The 18,346-nt window shown below is 36.3% G+C and overlaps 1 protein-coding gene across 1 annotated transcript in view; it reads right to left on the reverse strand.

The window, feature by feature from the left end:
- The window catches only part of MSH4 (mutS homolog 4), a 101,242-nt gene that overhangs the window by 25,917 nt on the left and 56,979 nt on the right, over positions 1 to 18,346 (reverse strand). Inside the window, exons 9-12 of the mRNA XM_046023996.1 lie at positions 15,971 to 16,045; positions 4,460 to 4,524; positions 2,941 to 3,110; positions 102 to 238 (exon numbers count right to left, since the gene is read on the reverse strand). Coding sequence (XP_045879952.1) covers positions 102 to 238; positions 2,941 to 3,110; positions 4,460 to 4,524; positions 15,971 to 16,045 — 447 coding nt within the window. The remainder of the gene's footprint in view (positions 1 to 101; positions 239 to 2,940; positions 3,111 to 4,459; positions 4,525 to 15,970; positions 16,046 to 18,346) is intronic.

Here is an 18,346-nt window from a genome sequence, read left to right on the forward strand (position 1 = left end):
ACCATTCGAAAAATTTGGCATGTAAAATTCAAGGAATGTCTGAAAAAATGTAAAACGTATTTCAGAAATAATAATTTCCAAACCAAAACTCTAAAGTGAACCTTAATAAATTCTGAAGGAAGTTGATTATTGGGTAGAGCTGTATAGTCGGTAGTCATCTGGATGAAAAATCCTCGAGCAGAGCTAAAACTTGTCCTTAAAGGAAGATTATATTTTTCTGCAAGCTGCGATATCATTCCTAGTGACCAGAAACAAGAAAAACAGAAAGAATTTTAATGAGAAAATTACTGTTTTAAAAAATAACTTTTTGGGGCGCCTGGGTGGCTCAGTGGTTTAAGCCTCTGCCTTTGGCTCAGGTCATGGTCTCAGGGTCCTGGGATCCAGCCCCGCATCAGGCTCTCTGCTCAGTGGGGAGCCTGTTTCTCCTCTCTCTCTCTCTGCCTGCCTCTCTGCCTACTTGTGACCTCTCTCTCTGTCAAATAAATGAATAAAATATTTTTAAAAATAAATAAATAAAATTTTTTAAAAATCACTTTTTTTGTTTTTTTATATGTAAATAGGAAGGTCTTGCTACTCTTTTAAACTGTAAAGATTTTTTTCTTTATTTACACATTTTTAAACGTTATTTTCTTTTTTTCAGCATTCAATTTTCATTGTTTATGCACCACACCCAGTGCTCCATGCAATACGTGCCCTCCTTAATACCTACCACGAGGCTCACCTAACTGCCCACCCCCCTCCCTTCCAAAACCCTCAGTTTGTATCTCAGAGTCCACAGTCTCTCATGGTTCATCTCCCCCTCCAATTTCCCCCAACTCCCTTCTCCTCTCCTTCTCTCAATTTTCTCCGTGTTATTCCTTATGCTCCACAAGTAAGTGAAACCATATGATAATTGACTCTCTCTGCTTGACTTACTTCACTCAGCATAATCTCCTCCAGTCCCGTCCATGTTGATACAAAAGTTGGGTATTCATCTTTTCTGATGGGGGCATAATACTCTATTGTATATATGCACCATATCTTCTTTATCCACTGTAAAGATTTTTAATGTCTAACACATATGGTGGTCAATTATTCTTTTAAGAAAAAAATTGGTAGTACAAAGATAGTCATTTTATAGGTAGTTTGAAAGTAAAAAAAAAAACTGTTAAACCAAGACTATTTCATACTCTATTATAATATGTTTTCATTCAACTTTTTAAAAAGTAAATAGTCACATAAATTATTATAATCTTTAGTTCAGAGTAAGAAATTCTCTCTACAAAACATATTTTGCAAAACAAAATATTCCAAACAGGAAATGGTGATACAACAAATACTTAAGAAATCCAAATTTTCCTATCAACTTCAAACTTACCACAGAGTTCTAAATTTTTATTTATTTATTCATTTTAAAGATTTTATTTATTTGAGAGACGGAGATCACAAGTAGGCAGAGAATCAGGCCGAGAGAGAGGAGAAACAGGCTTCCTACCGAGCAGAGAGCCCAATACAGGGCTCGATTCCAGGATCCTGGGATCATGACCTGAGCCAAAGGCAGAGGCTTTAACCCACTGAGCCACCCAGGTGCCCCGTAAATTTTTATTTTTAACTTGATGATCATTAATGCTTGGAACACTACTTGTGAAAATTAACATTTTTATTTCTCAAAATAGTTCTTCCAACAATTTTCCTGCTTCTCTCAGTGATACCACCACTTTCAGGCTAGAAATTTCAATTAGCACCAATAGCTACATTTCCCTTTACTATGGCCATAACTACTCAATTATTAACTCATCATTTCTTCCTTCAACATTTGCATTTCTCTCATATACACTGCTATCACTCAAATGTTTTAGCTTGTAATAGTTTAAAATGGTTTCCCTGTCTCCATTGCTCTATGAATCTCCATTGGTTTCATTCATCCAATCTTCTTGATCAATTTCACTCTACAGAGCAAAAATATCTCAGTGCCTCTGCATTCTCTAAAGGAAAAAAAAAAAAAAAAACCCAAACGCCCAGCCTTCAAAGACAAATTCTGGTCCCCAGCCTACATTTCCAATCTTATCTCTTGCAAGTTCTGTAAGGGAATGCCCCATTCCATCTTAACCAATTTCCTTCCTCATCCGTTGAGGTTTCATTAGCCTTTGTGCTTTGGTTTGTACCATTGCCAGTACATGGGATTCCTTTCTAGGCTATTCTGTCTACTAAAAACATTCTCATCCTCTATGCTTCCACACCCAGTCACTCTCTGACCCCTATAACCTGCTATATTTTTCATCATATATCTTATACCCATTGATATTATATGATCTATGTGACTGATATATGCATCATCTACCTATCCATACATATGAACACACACACACACACACACACACACACACACACACACACAGTCCACACACAAGCATTTCTTTCTTGTCTGTCTTCCCTACTATAACATAAGCTTCATGAGGACAGGGACTTTATCCTGTTCACAATATAGTTCTAGTACCCAAAACAGTGTCTATATTTACAAGAAATTCCATAAATTTGTTAAATGAAGTAGTACTTAACTAGAAATTAAATACAGTGGTGGTTGTTCAAATGTTACCTCTTCTAGACAAATAATATCTCTTCCTCTGAAATCACTTAGTACTGACAGCCTGCATTTTTCATATAATTTATATACAATGTTATATAAAGGTAGACAAACACGTCCTGGTCTTCAGGTAACTCTAAGTTTGAAGAAACTCTATATTTAAGTTTGGAGAAAAAATAGACACATTCTAACACTTAGAGATACTTATTTTCAAAATCGTATTTTAATATATTTTAAATGACAGTGTTAACCTTATCCCTTCTGGTAACAAAATTTTAAAAATATGCATGGGTAGTTATCACCAGCAGAAAAGCACATGTTCTAAAAAGGTTTAATTTAAGAAAAAACAGAAAAATACAGTGAAGTAATTAAATTACCTGCTATGTCATCTACAATCTCTGTATATGTTCTTCTAGCTATGTCAAGAAATTCATTTATGTTGGATCTCACTGCATAGCACTTCTGAGTCCTCATGTTCAGGCATCCTTTCATGTATCTTGCATCATCATTAATTATAGTTTTAATTTTTTCAAGTATGATTCCAAACCTAAAAAAGAACATTATAGACAATAAGGTAAATGATTATTTTAACTTGTAATTTGAGTCACAGTAAATGACATATTTTCTTGGAATAATATAATTTTAAATATAACAACTTTTTCTTGAAATCTATTGAAAATTATTTAAATAATTTAGCAACATATGTATATTACATTACATAAATTAGAACTGTGACTATAAAAATTTTAAAATATTCTGTCAGTCAGGACTAGTCTCTTAAAGTAACATGAAGTCACCAGGAACAATTCTATAACTGCTAATAAAAAGCTCTCCCAAGGACACCTGGGTGGCCCAGTTAGTTAAGCATCTGCCTTTGGCTCAGGTCATGATCCCAGAGTCCTGGGATCAAGTCTAGCATTAGGTTCCTTGCTTAGCAGGGAGCCTGCTTCTCCCTCTGCCTGCTGCTTCCCTTGCTGGTGCTCTCTCCCTTTATCTTTCTCTGACAAATAAATAAATAAAATCTTTTAAAAAAAATCTCCCAAATTATATCCCTGACTGTCCCTATGAGTATAAATTATATCCTTGAAGAACTGTTATAAAAATTCTGGCTTTGTGTTCATTAACTCAGTCAACATTTACTTATAGCATGTATGATCACTGTGTTACGTGCACAGATCCAAAGAAGGATTAAGTGTTTGGTTCTTCCCTTCAAGTGGGGCCAGACAAACTAAACATATATTGTAAGACAGTGTAACAGAAACCTCACAATAATCAGTAATTAAGTACAGTGATCATGCAAACCAAAGCTCTGGTAACACCTATTTTCCCAACCTTCTGTTTTATCTTGTTCTGTATGTTATTTGTAATTCTGTTTTATTATTAACCTCAGTTTGTGGCTCACAAAAGATGTGAATCTTGAATCGGTAAAATAACAGTTCTTAAGCATCACAAGTATTTTTGGTCAAGAAGCTAGATGTCATTGCTAAAAACAATATTAAAATTAAATTGTATTTAGATCTCTTATTCACTATTTATACCAACTACTTTTTGGTTACATCAAGCCCTTTATGATTTACAAAAGAGAAATATGTACTTTCATATTTGCAAGTCTTTCCATGGGGAATGGCTAAAAGAAGAAATATCAAAATTGTGTATGATTTCAATTTTTAATATTATTCTAATTGCCTGTTAACACAAAACGCAATGTGCTGTTACCCTATTTGTGGGTACTTTTAAGATGTAATGTATAATTAGGACTTTGATGAATAGTTTAAAGATTGTTAACCAGAGTTCAAGTAATTGTTATATTGATTACAGTTAGAGTCCTTAAAATCATTCATGATCAGGAAAAAAGGAATAGCACAGATATTTAATTAACAGTTGAGTGACAAAGACCTCTTATCTTCCAAGGAACCACAGTAAGCTCTTAATAAAGGTGTGCTACAGTTCCTCAAAGCAATCTGTTAAAAAATAAAAGAAAGTTGGTTAAAAATAATAAATTATAATACTATTCGAACATAACATTTTACATTTAATTCTTGCAGTTTACCAAAAGTTTTCTTGCTTCATCTCATTTCTATAATCATAAAAGATATTTTAGGTATGTGGGTGAGGACAGATGGTACCTTTCCCATTTTCCAGATAAAGAGCACCTGACTAATAAAGGGCATCCACTGCTTTACTATTATGACTTTAGTTTTTCTTGTCTTTCAACTAATTTTTAGCATTCAACTACTTATTAAAGTTAGGAATTTAAACAGCTATCATTGTACATTTAGAGTACTCTGCATATCATTCCAAAATGTGGGTTTTAAATATGCATTAAACTAAAAAAGTGCTTTGCAGATTTATAAATAGAGCAATTTCTCCATTCTTATATGGCAAAAGTAGAAGTTTAATTTTGCTTAATGGAAACTGTAAGTGGTCACTATTTAAATAACTAGAAACAAGAGGAAAACACAGTTAACTTTTTTAACTTAACAATTTTTTTCCTTTATTTAAAATCAATTAATTAATATACAGTGTATTATTAGCTTCAGAGGTAGAGTTTCATGATTCATCAGTTGCATGTAACACCCAGTGCTCATTACATCAAGTGTCCTCCTTAACGACCACCCAATTATCCCTTCCCCCCATCCACTCCACTCCAGTAACTCCCTGTAGTTAAGAATCTCTTATGGTTTGCTTTGCTCTCCTTTTTCATCTTATTTTACTTTTCCTTCCCTTCCCCTAGGTTCATCTGTTTTGTTTCATAAACTCCACATGATGAAATTATATAATATTTGTCCTTCTCTGACTGACTTAATTCATTCAGGGTAATACCCTCTAATTCCATCTACATGGTTGCAAATGACAAGATTTAATTATTTCTCAGATAATCATATCAAAAAATGGGCAGAAGATATGAACAGATACTTCTCCAACGAAGACATACAAATGGCTATCAGACGCATGAAAAAATGTTCATCATCACTAGCCATCAGGGAGATTCAAATCAAAACCACATTGAGATACCACCTGACACCAGTTAGAATGGCCAAAATTAGCAAGACAGGAAACAACGTGTGTTGGAGAGGATGTGGAGAAAGGGGAACCCTCTTACACTGTTGGTGGGAATGCAAGTTAGTGCAGCCACTTTGGAGAACAGTGTGGAGACTCCTGAAGAAATTAAGAATAGAGCTTCCCTATGACCCTGCAATTGCACTGCTGGGTATTTACCCCAAAGATACAGATGTAGTGAAAAGAAGGGCCATCTGTACCCCAATGTTTATTGCAGCAATGGCTACGGTCGCCAAACTGTGGAAAGAACCAAGATGCCCTTCAACGGATGAATGGATAAGGAAGATGTGGTCCATATACACGATGGAGTATTATGCCTCCATCAGAAAGGATGAATACCCAACTTTTGTAGCAACAGGGACGGGACTGGAAGAGATTATGCTGAGTGAAATAAGTCAAGCAGAGAGAGTCATTTATCATATGGTTTCACTTATTTGTGGAGTATAAGAAATAACACAGAGGACATGGGGAGATGGAGAGGAGAAGGGAGTTGAGGGAAATTGGAAGGGGAGATGAACCATGAGAGACTATGGACTCTGAAAAACAACCAGAGGGTTTTGAAGGGGCGGGGGGGGGGGGGTGTGTGTGGGAGGTTGAGGAACCAGGTGGTGGGTAATAGGGAGGGCACGTACTGCATGGAGCACTGGGTGTGATGCCAAAACAATGAACACTGTTATGCTGTAAATAAACAAATAAAGGAATTAAAAAAAAGAAAAAAAAGATTTGTTTCTGATGGCTGAGTAATATTTCATTGTGTATATACACTGCATCTTCTTTATCCATTCATTTGTCGGTGAATATCTGGGTTCTTTTCATAGTTTGGCTATTGTGGACATTACTGCTATAAACATCAGGGTTCATGTGCCTTTTCGAATCACTGTTTGTATCCTCTGGAAAAATACCTAGTAGTACAATTGCTGGGTAACAGGGTAGCTCTATTTTTAACTTTTTGAGGGACCTCCATACTGTTTTCCAGAGTGGCTGCACCAGCTTGCATTCCTACTATCAGTTTAGGAAGATTCCCCTTTCTCTGCATTCTCACCAACATTTGTTGTTTCCTCACTTGTTAATTTTAGTCATTTTTCTGCATGTGGCTGTCCAATTTTCCCAGCACCATTTTTTTTCCATTTTATTTATTTTTTCAGCGTAACAGTATTCATTCTTCTTGCACAACACCCAGTGCTCCATGCAAAACCCCAGCACCATTTATTGAAGAGGCTGTCTTTTTATCATTGGACATTCTTTCCTGCTTTGTCGAAGATTAGTTGACCATAGAGTTGAGGGTCTATTTCTGGGGTCTCTATTCTGTTCCATTGATCTATGTGTCTGTTTTTGTGCCAGTACCATGCTGTCTTGATGATGACAGCTTTGTAATAGAGCTTGAAGTCCGGAATTGTGATGCCACCAACTTTGGCTTTCTTTTTTAATATTCCTTTGGCTATTCGAGGTCTTTTCTTTTTTCTTTCTTTTTAAAAGATTTTATTTATTTATTTATTTGATAGACAGAGATCACAAGTAGGCAGAGAGGCAAGCAGAGAGAGAGGGAGAAACAGGCTCCTTGCTGAACAGGGAGTCCAATGTGGGCCTCGATCCTAGGACGCTGGGATCATGATCTGAGCTGAAGGCAGAGGCTTTAACCCACTGAGCCACCCAGGCGCCCCTATTCGAGGTCTTTTCTGGTGCCATATAAATTTTAGGATTATTTGTTCTATTTCTTTGAAAAAAATGGATGGTATTTTGATAGGGATTGAATTAAATGTGTAGATTGCTTTAGGTAGCACAGACATTTTCACAATATTTATTCTCCAATCCTGGAGCATGGAACATTTTTCCATTTCTTTGTGTCTTCCTCAATTTCTTTCATGAGTACTTTATAGTTTTCTGCATATAGATTCTTAGACTCTTTGGTTAGGTTTATTCCTAGGTATCTTATAGTTTTGGGTGCAACTGTAAATGGGATTGACTCCTTAATTTCTCTTTCTTCTGTCTTGTTGTTGGTGTACAGAAATGCAACTGATTTCTGTGCATTGATTTTATATCCTGACACTTTACTGAATTCCTGTACAAGTTCTAGCAGTTTGGGAGTGGAGTCTTTTGGGTTTTCCACATATAGTATCATATCATCTGCGAAGAGTGATAGTTTGACTTCTTCTTTGCTGATTTGGATGCCTTTAATTTCTATTTGTTGTCTGATTGCTGAGGCTAGGACTTCTAGTAGTATGTTGAATAGCAGTGGTGATAATGGACATCCCTGCCGTGTTCCTGACCTTAACGGAAAAGCTTTCAGTTTTTCTCCATTGAGAATGATATTTGCGGTGGGTTTTTCATAGATGGCTTTGATAATATTGAGGTATGTGCCCTCTATACTTACACTTTGAAGAGTTATGATCAGGAAGGGATGCTGTACTTTGTCAAATGTTTTTTCAGCATCTATTGAGAGTATCATATGGTTCTTGTTCTGTCTTTTATTAATGTGTTGTATCACATTGATTGATTTGTGGATGTTGAACCAACTTGCAGCCCTGGAATAAATGCCACTTGGTCGTGGTGAATAATCCTTTTAATGTACTGTTGAATCCTGTTGGCTAGTATTTTGGTGAGAATTTTTGCATCTGTGTTCATCAAGGATATTGGTCTGTGGTTATCTTTTTTGATGGGATCCTTGTCTGGTTTTGGGATCAAGGTGATGCTGGCCTCATAAAATGAGTTTGGAAGTTTTCCTTCCATTTCTATTTTTTGGAACAGTTTCAGGAGAATAGGAATGAGTTCTTCTTTAAATGTTTGGTAGAATTCCCCTGGGAAGCCGTCTGGCCCTGGGCTTTTGTTTGTTTGGAGATTTTTGATGACTGTTTCAATCTCCTTACTGGTGATGGGCCTGTTCAGGTTTTCTATTTCTTCCTGGTTCAGTTGTGGTAGTTTATATGTCTCTAGGAATGCATCCATTTCTTCCAGATTGTCCAATTTGTTGGCGTAGAGTTGCTCATAGTAAGTTCTTATAATTGTATTTCTTTGGTGTTAGTTGTGATCTCTCCTCTTTCACTAATGATTTTATTTGGGTCCTTTCTCTTTTCTTTTTGATAAGTCTGGCCAGGGGTTTATCAATCTTATTAATTCTTTCAAAGAACCAGCTTCTAGTTTCATTGATTTGTTCTACTGTTTTTTTGGTTTCTATTTCATTGATTTCTGCTCTGATCTTTATGATTTCTCTTCGCCTGCTGGGTTTAGGGTTTCTTTCTCCAGCTCCTTTAGGTGTAGGGTTAGGTTGTGTACTTGAGACCTTTCTTGTGTCTTGAGAAAGGCTTGTACCGCTATATATTTTCTTCTCAGGACTGCCTTTGTTGAGTCTCACAGATTTTGAACTGTTGTGTTTTCATTATCATTTGTTCCCATGAATTTTTTCAATTCTTCCTTAATTTCCTGGTTGACCCATTCATTCTTTAGAAGGATGCTGTTTAGTCTCCATGTATTTGGGTTCTTTCCAAATTTCCTCTTGTGATTGAGTTCTAGCTTCAGAGCATTGTGGTCTGAAAATATGCAGGGAATAATCCTATCTTTTGATACCGGTTGAGACCTGATTTGTGACCTAGGATGTGATCTATTCTGGAGAAAGTTCCATGTGCACTAGAGAAGAATGTGTATTCTGTTGCTTTGGGATGAAATGTTCTGAATATATCTGTGATGTCCATCTGGTCCAGTGTGTCATTTAAGGCCTTTATTTCCTTGTTGATCTTTTGCTTGGATCATCTGTCCATTTCAGTGAAGGGAGTGTTCAAGTCCCCTACTATTATTGTATTATTATTGCTGTGTTTCTTTGATTTTGTTATTAATTGGTTTATATAGTCGGCTGCTCCCACGTTAGGGGCATAGATATTTAAAATGGTTAGATCTTCTTGTTGCACAGACCCTTTGAGTATGATACAGTGTCCTTCCTCATCTCTTATTATAGTCTTTGGCTTAAAATGTAATTGATCTGATATAAGGATTGCCACCCCAGCTTTCTTCTGATACCCATTAGCGTGGTAAATTGTTTTCCACCCCCTCACTTTAAATCTGGAGGTGTCTTCGCATCTAAAATGAGTTTCTTGTAGGCAACATATAGATGGGTTTTGTTTTTTTTATCCATTCTGATACCCTGTGTCTTTTGATTGGGGCATTTAGCCCATTAACATTCAGGGTAACTATTGAGAGATATGAATTTAGTGCCATTAAATTGCCTGTAAGGTGACTGTTACTGTATATTGTCAATGTACCTTTCTGATCTACTACTTTTAGGCTCTCTCTTTGCTTAGAGGATCCCTTTCAATATTTCCTGTAGAGCTGGTTTGGTGTTTGCAAATTCTTTCAGTTTTTGTTTGTCCTGGAAGCTTTTTATCTCTCCTTCTATTTTCAATGATAGCCTAGCTGGATAGAGTATTCTTGGCTGCATGTTTTTCTCGTTTAGTGCTCTGAATATATCATGTCAGCTCTTTCTGGCCTGCCAGGTCTCTGTGGATACGTCTGCTGCCAATCTAATATTTTTACCATTGTATGTTACAGACTTCTTTTCCCAGGCTGCTTTCAGGATTTTCTCTTTGTCACTAAGACTTGTAAATTTTCCTATTAGGTAACGAGGTGTGAGCCTATTCTTGTTGATTTTGAGGGGGGTTCTCTGCACCTCCTGGATTTTGATGCTTGTTCCCTTTGCCATATTAGGGAAATTCTCTCCAATAATTCTCTCCAATATACCTTCTGCTCCCCTCTCTCTTTCTTCTTCTTCTGGAATCCCAATTAGTCTAATGTTGTTTCGTCTTATGGTGTCACTTATCTCTCGAATTCTCCCCTCGTGGTCCAGTAGCTGTTTGTCCCTCTTTTGCTCGGCTTCTTTATTCTCCGTCATTCGGTCTTCTATATCACTAATTCTTTCTTCTACCTCATTGATCCTAGCAGTGAGAGCCTCCATTTTTTATTTCACCTCGTTAATAGCTTTTTTGATTTCAACTTGCTTAGATTTTAGTTCTTTTATTTCTCCAGAAAGGGCTTTTATATCTCCAGAGAGGGTTTCTCTAATATTTTCCATGCCTTTTTCGAGCCTGGCTAGAACCTTCAGAATCATCATTCTGAACTCTAGATCTGACATATTACCAATGTCTGTATTGATTAGGTCCCTAGCCTTCAGTACTGCCTCTTGTTCTTTTGTTTGTGGTGAATTTTTCCGCCTTGTCTTTTTGTACAGATAAGAGTATATGAAGGAGCAAGTAAAATACTAAAAGGGTGGCAAAGACCCCAGGAAAATGCACTTTAACCAAATCGGAAGAGACCCCAAGTCGTGGGGGGGAAAAAGGGGATAAAAAGAGGTTTAGAAAAAAAAAAAGAAAAAATTTAAAAAAGAAAACAAATAAGGAAAAAACATAAAAAAGAAAGAAAAAATATATATATTAGATAAACTAGTTAAAAATGTTAAAAAAGAAAAGGGTAAAAGTTTAAAAATATTTAGCAGAAGAAGAAAAAAGAATGAAAATAATTGAAAAAAAAATAAATTAACCACAAGACTAAAGAATCATGGGGAGAAAGCCATGAATTCCATGCTTTGCTTTCTCCTCCTCTGGAATTCCGCTGCTGTCCTAGGTATTAAACCTGCCTTCCTTGATAGATGAACTTCATCATGCCTGGATCTTTTGTTGATCTTCTGGGGGAGGGGCCTGTTGTAGTGACTCTCAAGTGTCTTTGCCCAAGGCAGAATTGCACCGCCCTTACGGGGGGCCGGACTAAGTAACCCTCTCGGGTTCGCTTTCGGGAGCTTTTGTTCCCTGAACGCTTTCCGTAGAGTTCCGGAGGACGGGAATGGAAATGGCTGCCTCCCAGTCTCTGGCCCGGAGGAGCCGAGAGCCCGGGGCCCCACTCTGCAGTGCGCCCCCAGAGAACAGTGCCCAATCACTCCTGTATCCCTGGCCTCCAGCTGTGCTCCGAGCTCACCCAGCCTGCGACCGGTTCAGGGTAACCCCAAGCTGAGAGCTCAGTCCTCAGCTCTGTTTCTGTAGCCGGCTTCCCCGTTCTAATACCTGCGAACTCTGCAACACTCTGACACCCCCGATCCTTCTGTGACCCTGAGGGACCTGGGGCCACGCTGACCCCGCGTGGGCTTCACCCGGTTTAGCCTCTGGAGCGATGTCCCTCAGTGGAACAGACTTTTAAAAGTCCTGATTTTGTGCTCCGTTGCTCCGCCGCTTGCCAGGAACTGGCCCCTCCCTGCTGCGGTCTATCTTCCCGTCGTTTTGGATTCACTTCTCCGCCAGTCCTACCTTTCAGAAAGTGGTTGATTTTCTGTTTCTAGAATTGCTGTTCTTCTTCTCTTCAATCTCCCGTTGGATTTGTAGGTGTTTGCAATGTTTAGATAAGCTATCTAGCTGATCTCCTGCTACCTGATGTAGCAGTCTCAGCCTGCTACTTCTCCGCCATCTTGACTCCTCCCCCTATACTACATCTTCTTTATCCATATACATCTGTTGATGGATATCTATGCTCTTTCCATAGTTTGGCTATTGTGAACACTGCTATAAGCATTGTGGTGCACATGCCCCTTTGGATCATTACATTTGTATCTTTCAAAGTAAAATAGTGCAATTTTTTTTACGGTAGTAAAAACAAAACTAAACAAAACTACATTAAAGTAGTGCAATGGCTAAGTCATAGGGTAGCTCTATTTTCAACTTTTGAGGACCCTCCATACTGTTTTTCAGAGACAATTAACCTGACTCTTACCTGCTATTTTAGTTTGCTTTGAGGCAATGGCAATAATAATTTTCTTTTGCTTATGAACAGGAAATATTTAAATACTAATAAAAGCTATAAAATTCATAAAAGCATAAAGAAAAATATTTAAATTTCTTATAATTCTACCACTTCCAAATAAATTACTTAAATATTATGGTATATTTCCTGTCATTTCCTCAAATTAAAAAAAAATTATCATTGCACATTCTTTTTCTCCCCTACTTAATACTACATCACAAGAATTAGAAACTTTTAATAGCATAAATTTAATAAGTCATAATATTTTACCCTTTAGAAAATAAACAGTCTCTTCCCCTAATTATTAGAGGTCTATACTACTTAGCATTTCTAATATAAATCATGCTGCAATGACCATAACTGGGCCTAAATCGTGGTCAGTATTTCTTAAGAGTTCTTTTGGACAGATTTCTAGTATTGTAACACCATCAAAAGATAGATATTGTAAAACTTCCCTGTGAAGTATGTACAATTTGTACTCCTACTAGCTGTCTATGAAGTCTGTCTCACTGTTCTCTCATTAGCAGTAAATTGTATCCTTTAAGGGGGAAAACAAAAAAACCTAAAACTTTGCTTCTTTTGTAAATTAAGATAATGACTTTAATTTGTATTTCTTTGACAAATAGTAAGGTTGAACATGTTCGGTACTATTTATTAACCTCTTTCATTGTCATTTTAGGGGCATTTTCTGTATTTCTATTGGTATTCTAGTATTCTCTTATGAAATCACATGAGTTTTATGACAGAAATTAGTATTTTATCTGTCAAATGCTACAAATTTTTCCTAACTTTCTTTGGCCTTTACTTTGCTTTGACATATCAAAGCTTCAAATGTGGGGTGCCTGGGTGACTCAGTGGGTTAAGCCTCTGCCTTCGGCTCGGGTCATGGTCCCAGGGCCCTGGGATCAAGCCTCCCTGCTGAGCAGGGAGCCTGCTTCCTCCTCTCTCTCCCCCTGCCTCTCTGCCTACTTGTAATGTCTGTCAAATAAATAAATAAAATCTTTAAAAAAAAAAAAAACCTTCAAATTTGTGTTTTATCGAACCTATCAATTTGGGGGGATGATTCATTATACCTCTCTCATTCTAAGAAAGATGACCTTTTTTAAATTTTTTTGTCAAATTGCTTATATATATATTTTCAGAATGAAATCTACAACAAATTCTTCCAGATTTTTCATTATTTTTTCTTTTAAAAAAGCAGTTCTTCCTTATCACCTTAAGTTTTAAAAAATGTTTTGCACAGGGGTTCCTGGCTGGCTCAGTCAGCAGAGCATGGGGACTCTTGATCTCAGGGTTGTGAGTTATAGACCCATGTTGGGTAAAGAGATTACTTAAATAAATAAATGTTTTAAAAAAGTTTTGCACGGTAGAATATTTAAAAACATATTAGAAAATCACATCAGAAATATTTCAGGTAAGAGTAATCAATGAATGAAATTACTGAGTGAAAGTTTAATGAGAAACAGGATGTTTACATAGTCTCAAAGTATCTTTCCACTGATTACTTAATACCTTTACAGTGAAGAAATGGATCAAAGTTAATATCACCAGAATGGGGAATAACATCATGTGCATCCTGATGTGAGGTACTGAGAAAGATACAACATTGCTCATAAAGTATTACTGCTAAATAATTACTGCTTATAATTAAGCTGAATTTAATCATGAGAAAAATAACCTTACAAATTAAGGAATATTCTATAAAATAACAGATACTTTTTGAGATGTTAATATCATGAAAGACAAAGAAAGGATGAGAAACTTTAAGCTGAAAAGAGGTATAAAGAAACATGACATTAGGGGCTCCAGGGTGGCTCAGTCAGTTAAGCATCTGCCTTCCAATTAGGTCACGATCCCAGGATCCTGGGATTAGCCCCACATCAGGCTTCGTGCTCAACAGGGAGTCTGCTTCTCCTTCTCCCTCTGTCCCTCTCCTTGCTCATGCTCTCTCCTGCTCACTCACTCTCCCTCAAATAAATAAATAAAATCTTTTTTTTAAATGACATTAAATTTCCCTGATAGCTAGTGATGATGAACATTTTTTCATGTGTCTGTTGGCCATTTGTATGTCTTCTTTGGAGAAGTGTCTGTTCATGTCTTCTGCCCATTTTTTGACATGATTATCTGTTTTTTGGGTGTTGAGTTTGAGGAGTTCTTTATGATCTTGGATATCAGCCCTTTGTCTGTAGAGTCATTTGTGAATATCTTCTCCCATTTCATGGGTTGCCTCCTTGTTTTGTTGACTATTTCCTTTGGTGTACAGAAGCTTTTTATCTTGATCAAGTCCCAGAAGTTTATTAGCTATCAGGGAAATTCAAATCAAAACCACATTGCAATATCACCTTACACCAGTTAGAACGGCCAAAATCAATAGGACTGAAAACAAGAAGTGTTAGAGAGGATGTGGAGAAAGGGGAACCCTCTTACACTGTTGGTGGGAATGCAAGTTGGTGCAGCCACTTTGTAAAACAGTGTGAAGATTCCTCAAAAAATTAAAAGTAGAGTTACCCTATGACTCTGCAATTGCACTACTGGGTATTTACCCCAAAGATACAGATGTAGTGAAAAGAAGGGCCATTTGTACCACAATGTTCATAGCAGCAATGTCCACAATTGCCAAACTGTGGAAAGAACCAAGAAGCCCTTCAACAGACAAGTGGATAAAGATGTGGTCCATATATACAATGGGATATGATGCAGCCATCAAAAAGGATGAATACCCAACTTTTATATCAACATGGATGGAACTGGAGATTATGCTGAGTGAAATAAGTCAAACAGAGAGTCAATTATATGGTTTCACTTACTTGTGGTGCATAAAGAATAACATGGAGGACATTAGGAGAAAGAAAGGAAAAGTGAATTGGGAGAAACTGGAGAGGGAGACAAAGCATGAGAGACTGTGGACTCTGAGAAACAAACTGAAGGTTTTGGAGTGGGGGATGGTTGAGCCTGGTGGTGGGTATTAAGGAGGGCACATACTGCATGGAACACTGGGTGTGGTGTATAAAAAAATGAATCTTGGAACACTTAAAAAAAAAATTAAATTAAGGTGTTAAAAAAAATGACATTAAATACAATGTGTGGTCCTGGACTGGATGTTGTATCAAGAAAAAAAATCCATTAAAAAATTAGTAAAACAATTAGAAAATTTTGAGTGTGTGTGTGTGTGTGTGTGTGTATATATATATGTATATATATATAAATATTTAAATATTCATTTATATATATTTATATAAATATTTAAATAAATAAATATATAAATAAAATTATATATAATAATATTGGATCAATTTTAAATATCCTAAATTTTTAAATTATATCGTGGTTATTTAAGAGAACACCTTTGATCTTAGGATACACACATGTTAGTATTTAGGTACTGCAATTTTCAAATAGTTGAATAAGAGTAATAAGAATATAATATGTAGTGAGTGCTGTGTGTATCTGGTGAGAACTTGGGAATTCATTATTCTATTCTTGAAACTTTATCTAAATTTGAAACTTTTTGAAATAAAAAGTTTTTTTTTTAAAATTAAGGCTACCAATGTTTTGTACAATATACACCATATAAATTACCTTTAAAGGATCCACAAGTTCCAAGGTATGTTTTAGGTATATTAGGTTTGTTATCTTTGATTCTGCTGCATTAACCTATTGAAATAAAGATCCAAATGTGGACACCATAAATATACAAGAATGGATTTTCTCTTGAACATTCTACATGTACCATACTCATACATTTTTATTTATCAACATACCCAGTACACCAGCATAGACAGTAATTACAGTTACTGACTTATCACAATAAGCCTAGTGCACTATTTTCCTGTAAGTCTGACAATGAGAAGAGTTCACCTCATTATATTCAACTTCCATTTCTACTTTAGCCCTTCGGGTCCAGCTTAACCTACAGTGGTGATAGGAGGTAGAGTTCAATCCTGAGCAGTACTAAGAGACTATTGTTAATTGAAGAAGGCACAAAGGGTATTTGTGAAAGGTGATATTTGAAAAGCTTAATCTGAAACTCCCAGGCAGTTACAGAACAACACAAATCTCCCTCACGGTTCCTGTTTGTGTGAGTAAAACAATTTTCAGAGTTCCAGTTGTCCAAATTAATTAGTTTTCAAAATAAAGCAACATCAACACTTAAAATTTAATAGACAAACTTTTAAAAACTTTTAAAAATTAAATTATAGTATCTCTAGAACAAAAGAGTAAATAAAGAATATTTTGAGAATGGACAAATCTACCAATACTGACAAGGAGTTTTAGGATATTACATTATGATATAATAATGTACTTGATATTGTGTTCTTTCTTTTTGAAGTCTCCTGACCTATATCCCTATTGCACAATACCTAGACTGTTTGGTGACTACATGAACCAATTTAGAAGAAATACCAAAATGAATGTTGTTAGCCCCAAAACAAGTTACTGGAGACTTTCTTACAATGGATCTCTGAAACTGGAAGATTAAAAATAAATAATATACACCAAACAGAAGACAACTATCACCCCTATTACCAAAGGAGAATATCTTACAAAAATACCATTTTACCTTTGAAGAAGAACAAGATAGAAGGACTAACTCTAATAAATATCAGTCTATAATAAAGTTAGACCAATTAAGAAATGGTAATTCCAGCATAAGGACAGGCAGAACAATCGATGCAACAGAATAAGGAATCTAGAAACAGACTCAAACATATGATTTCAGCCAAACGTTTCATTCATAACAAAGGTTGACTAAAGAGTAATGGAGAAAGGACAGTTTTTTCTACAAGTGGTGCCAGTTAGATTATGAATCTGTATGAAAAAAAGGAAATGTGGTCCCTTCCTCACACCAAACACAAATACCAATTCCATATGGATTATAGGTCTAAATACAAGAGGTAAAACAATAAAACATCTGGAATATAACAAAGAAGAGTATCTTCCCTATCCTGGGTGTTCTTACCAATTTTAATAAATTTGATAACTAATGATACATTAATTACAGGGCCAAACTAATAGCCAAAGTCATTTATATCTCTCCTATGGTCTGGCTTTGTCAATGCACAGATTATCATATTACAAACCCTGCAATCACAAACTCCAACATCTGTGTTTTGCTTCCTACTCAGGAGGGGACATTCCCACCTAATAACTACCCACTACTGTAGTAATGTTTTCCCCTCACTCCTTCTGACTCCTGACCATGTGAACCTACATGGCATGATTTCTCCTCTCAAAATTATAAGTAATAAAAATCTTTTAAAGGCCTCAGCCTCTCCATGACATCATTTAGTCATTTCCATAGATTAAAATTCCCTGGGTACAATCAAGCCCCTGGAGTAGGTAAAGACTTCTTATGCAGGATACAACAACCACTATAAAAGAAAAAAACATAAACTAGCCTACATTTAGATTAAGAACATCTAATAAGGCAGAGAAAGACAATGAGGATCTTACTTATATGTAGAATCTAAAAAAAAAAAAAAACAAGCTCATAATGCAGAGAACACAATGGGGGTTGACAGAAGTAGGCCTTAGAGGGTGGGTAAGATGGAAGGAGGTCAAACTTCCAGTTATAAAATAAATAATTAATGAGGATTTAATGGACAGCATGGTGACTACAGTTAATAATACTATATTGCAGGGTGCTGGGGTGGCTCAGTGGGTTAAAGCCTCTGCCTTCAGCTCAGGTCATGGTCCCACGGTCCTGGGATCGAGCCCCACATCGGGCTTTCTGCTTGGCAGGGAGCCTGCTTCCTCCTTTCTCTCTGCCTGCCTCTCTGCCTAACTGTGATCTCCATCTGTCAAATAAATAAATAAAATCTTAAAAAAAATATTGAAAAAAAATAATACTAGATTGCATATTTGAAAGATGCTGAGAGAGATCTTAAAATTCCTCACCACTAGAGAAAAAAAAAATAAGCATATATGGGGATGGGTGTTAAGTAGACTTAATGT

The sequence above is a fragment of the Meles meles genome, chromosome 1 (assembly GCF_922984935.1).
Source record: "Meles meles chromosome 1, mMelMel3.1 paternal haplotype, whole genome shotgun sequence".
Taxonomy (NCBI): Eukaryota; Metazoa; Chordata; class Mammalia; order Carnivora; family Mustelidae; genus Meles; species Meles meles.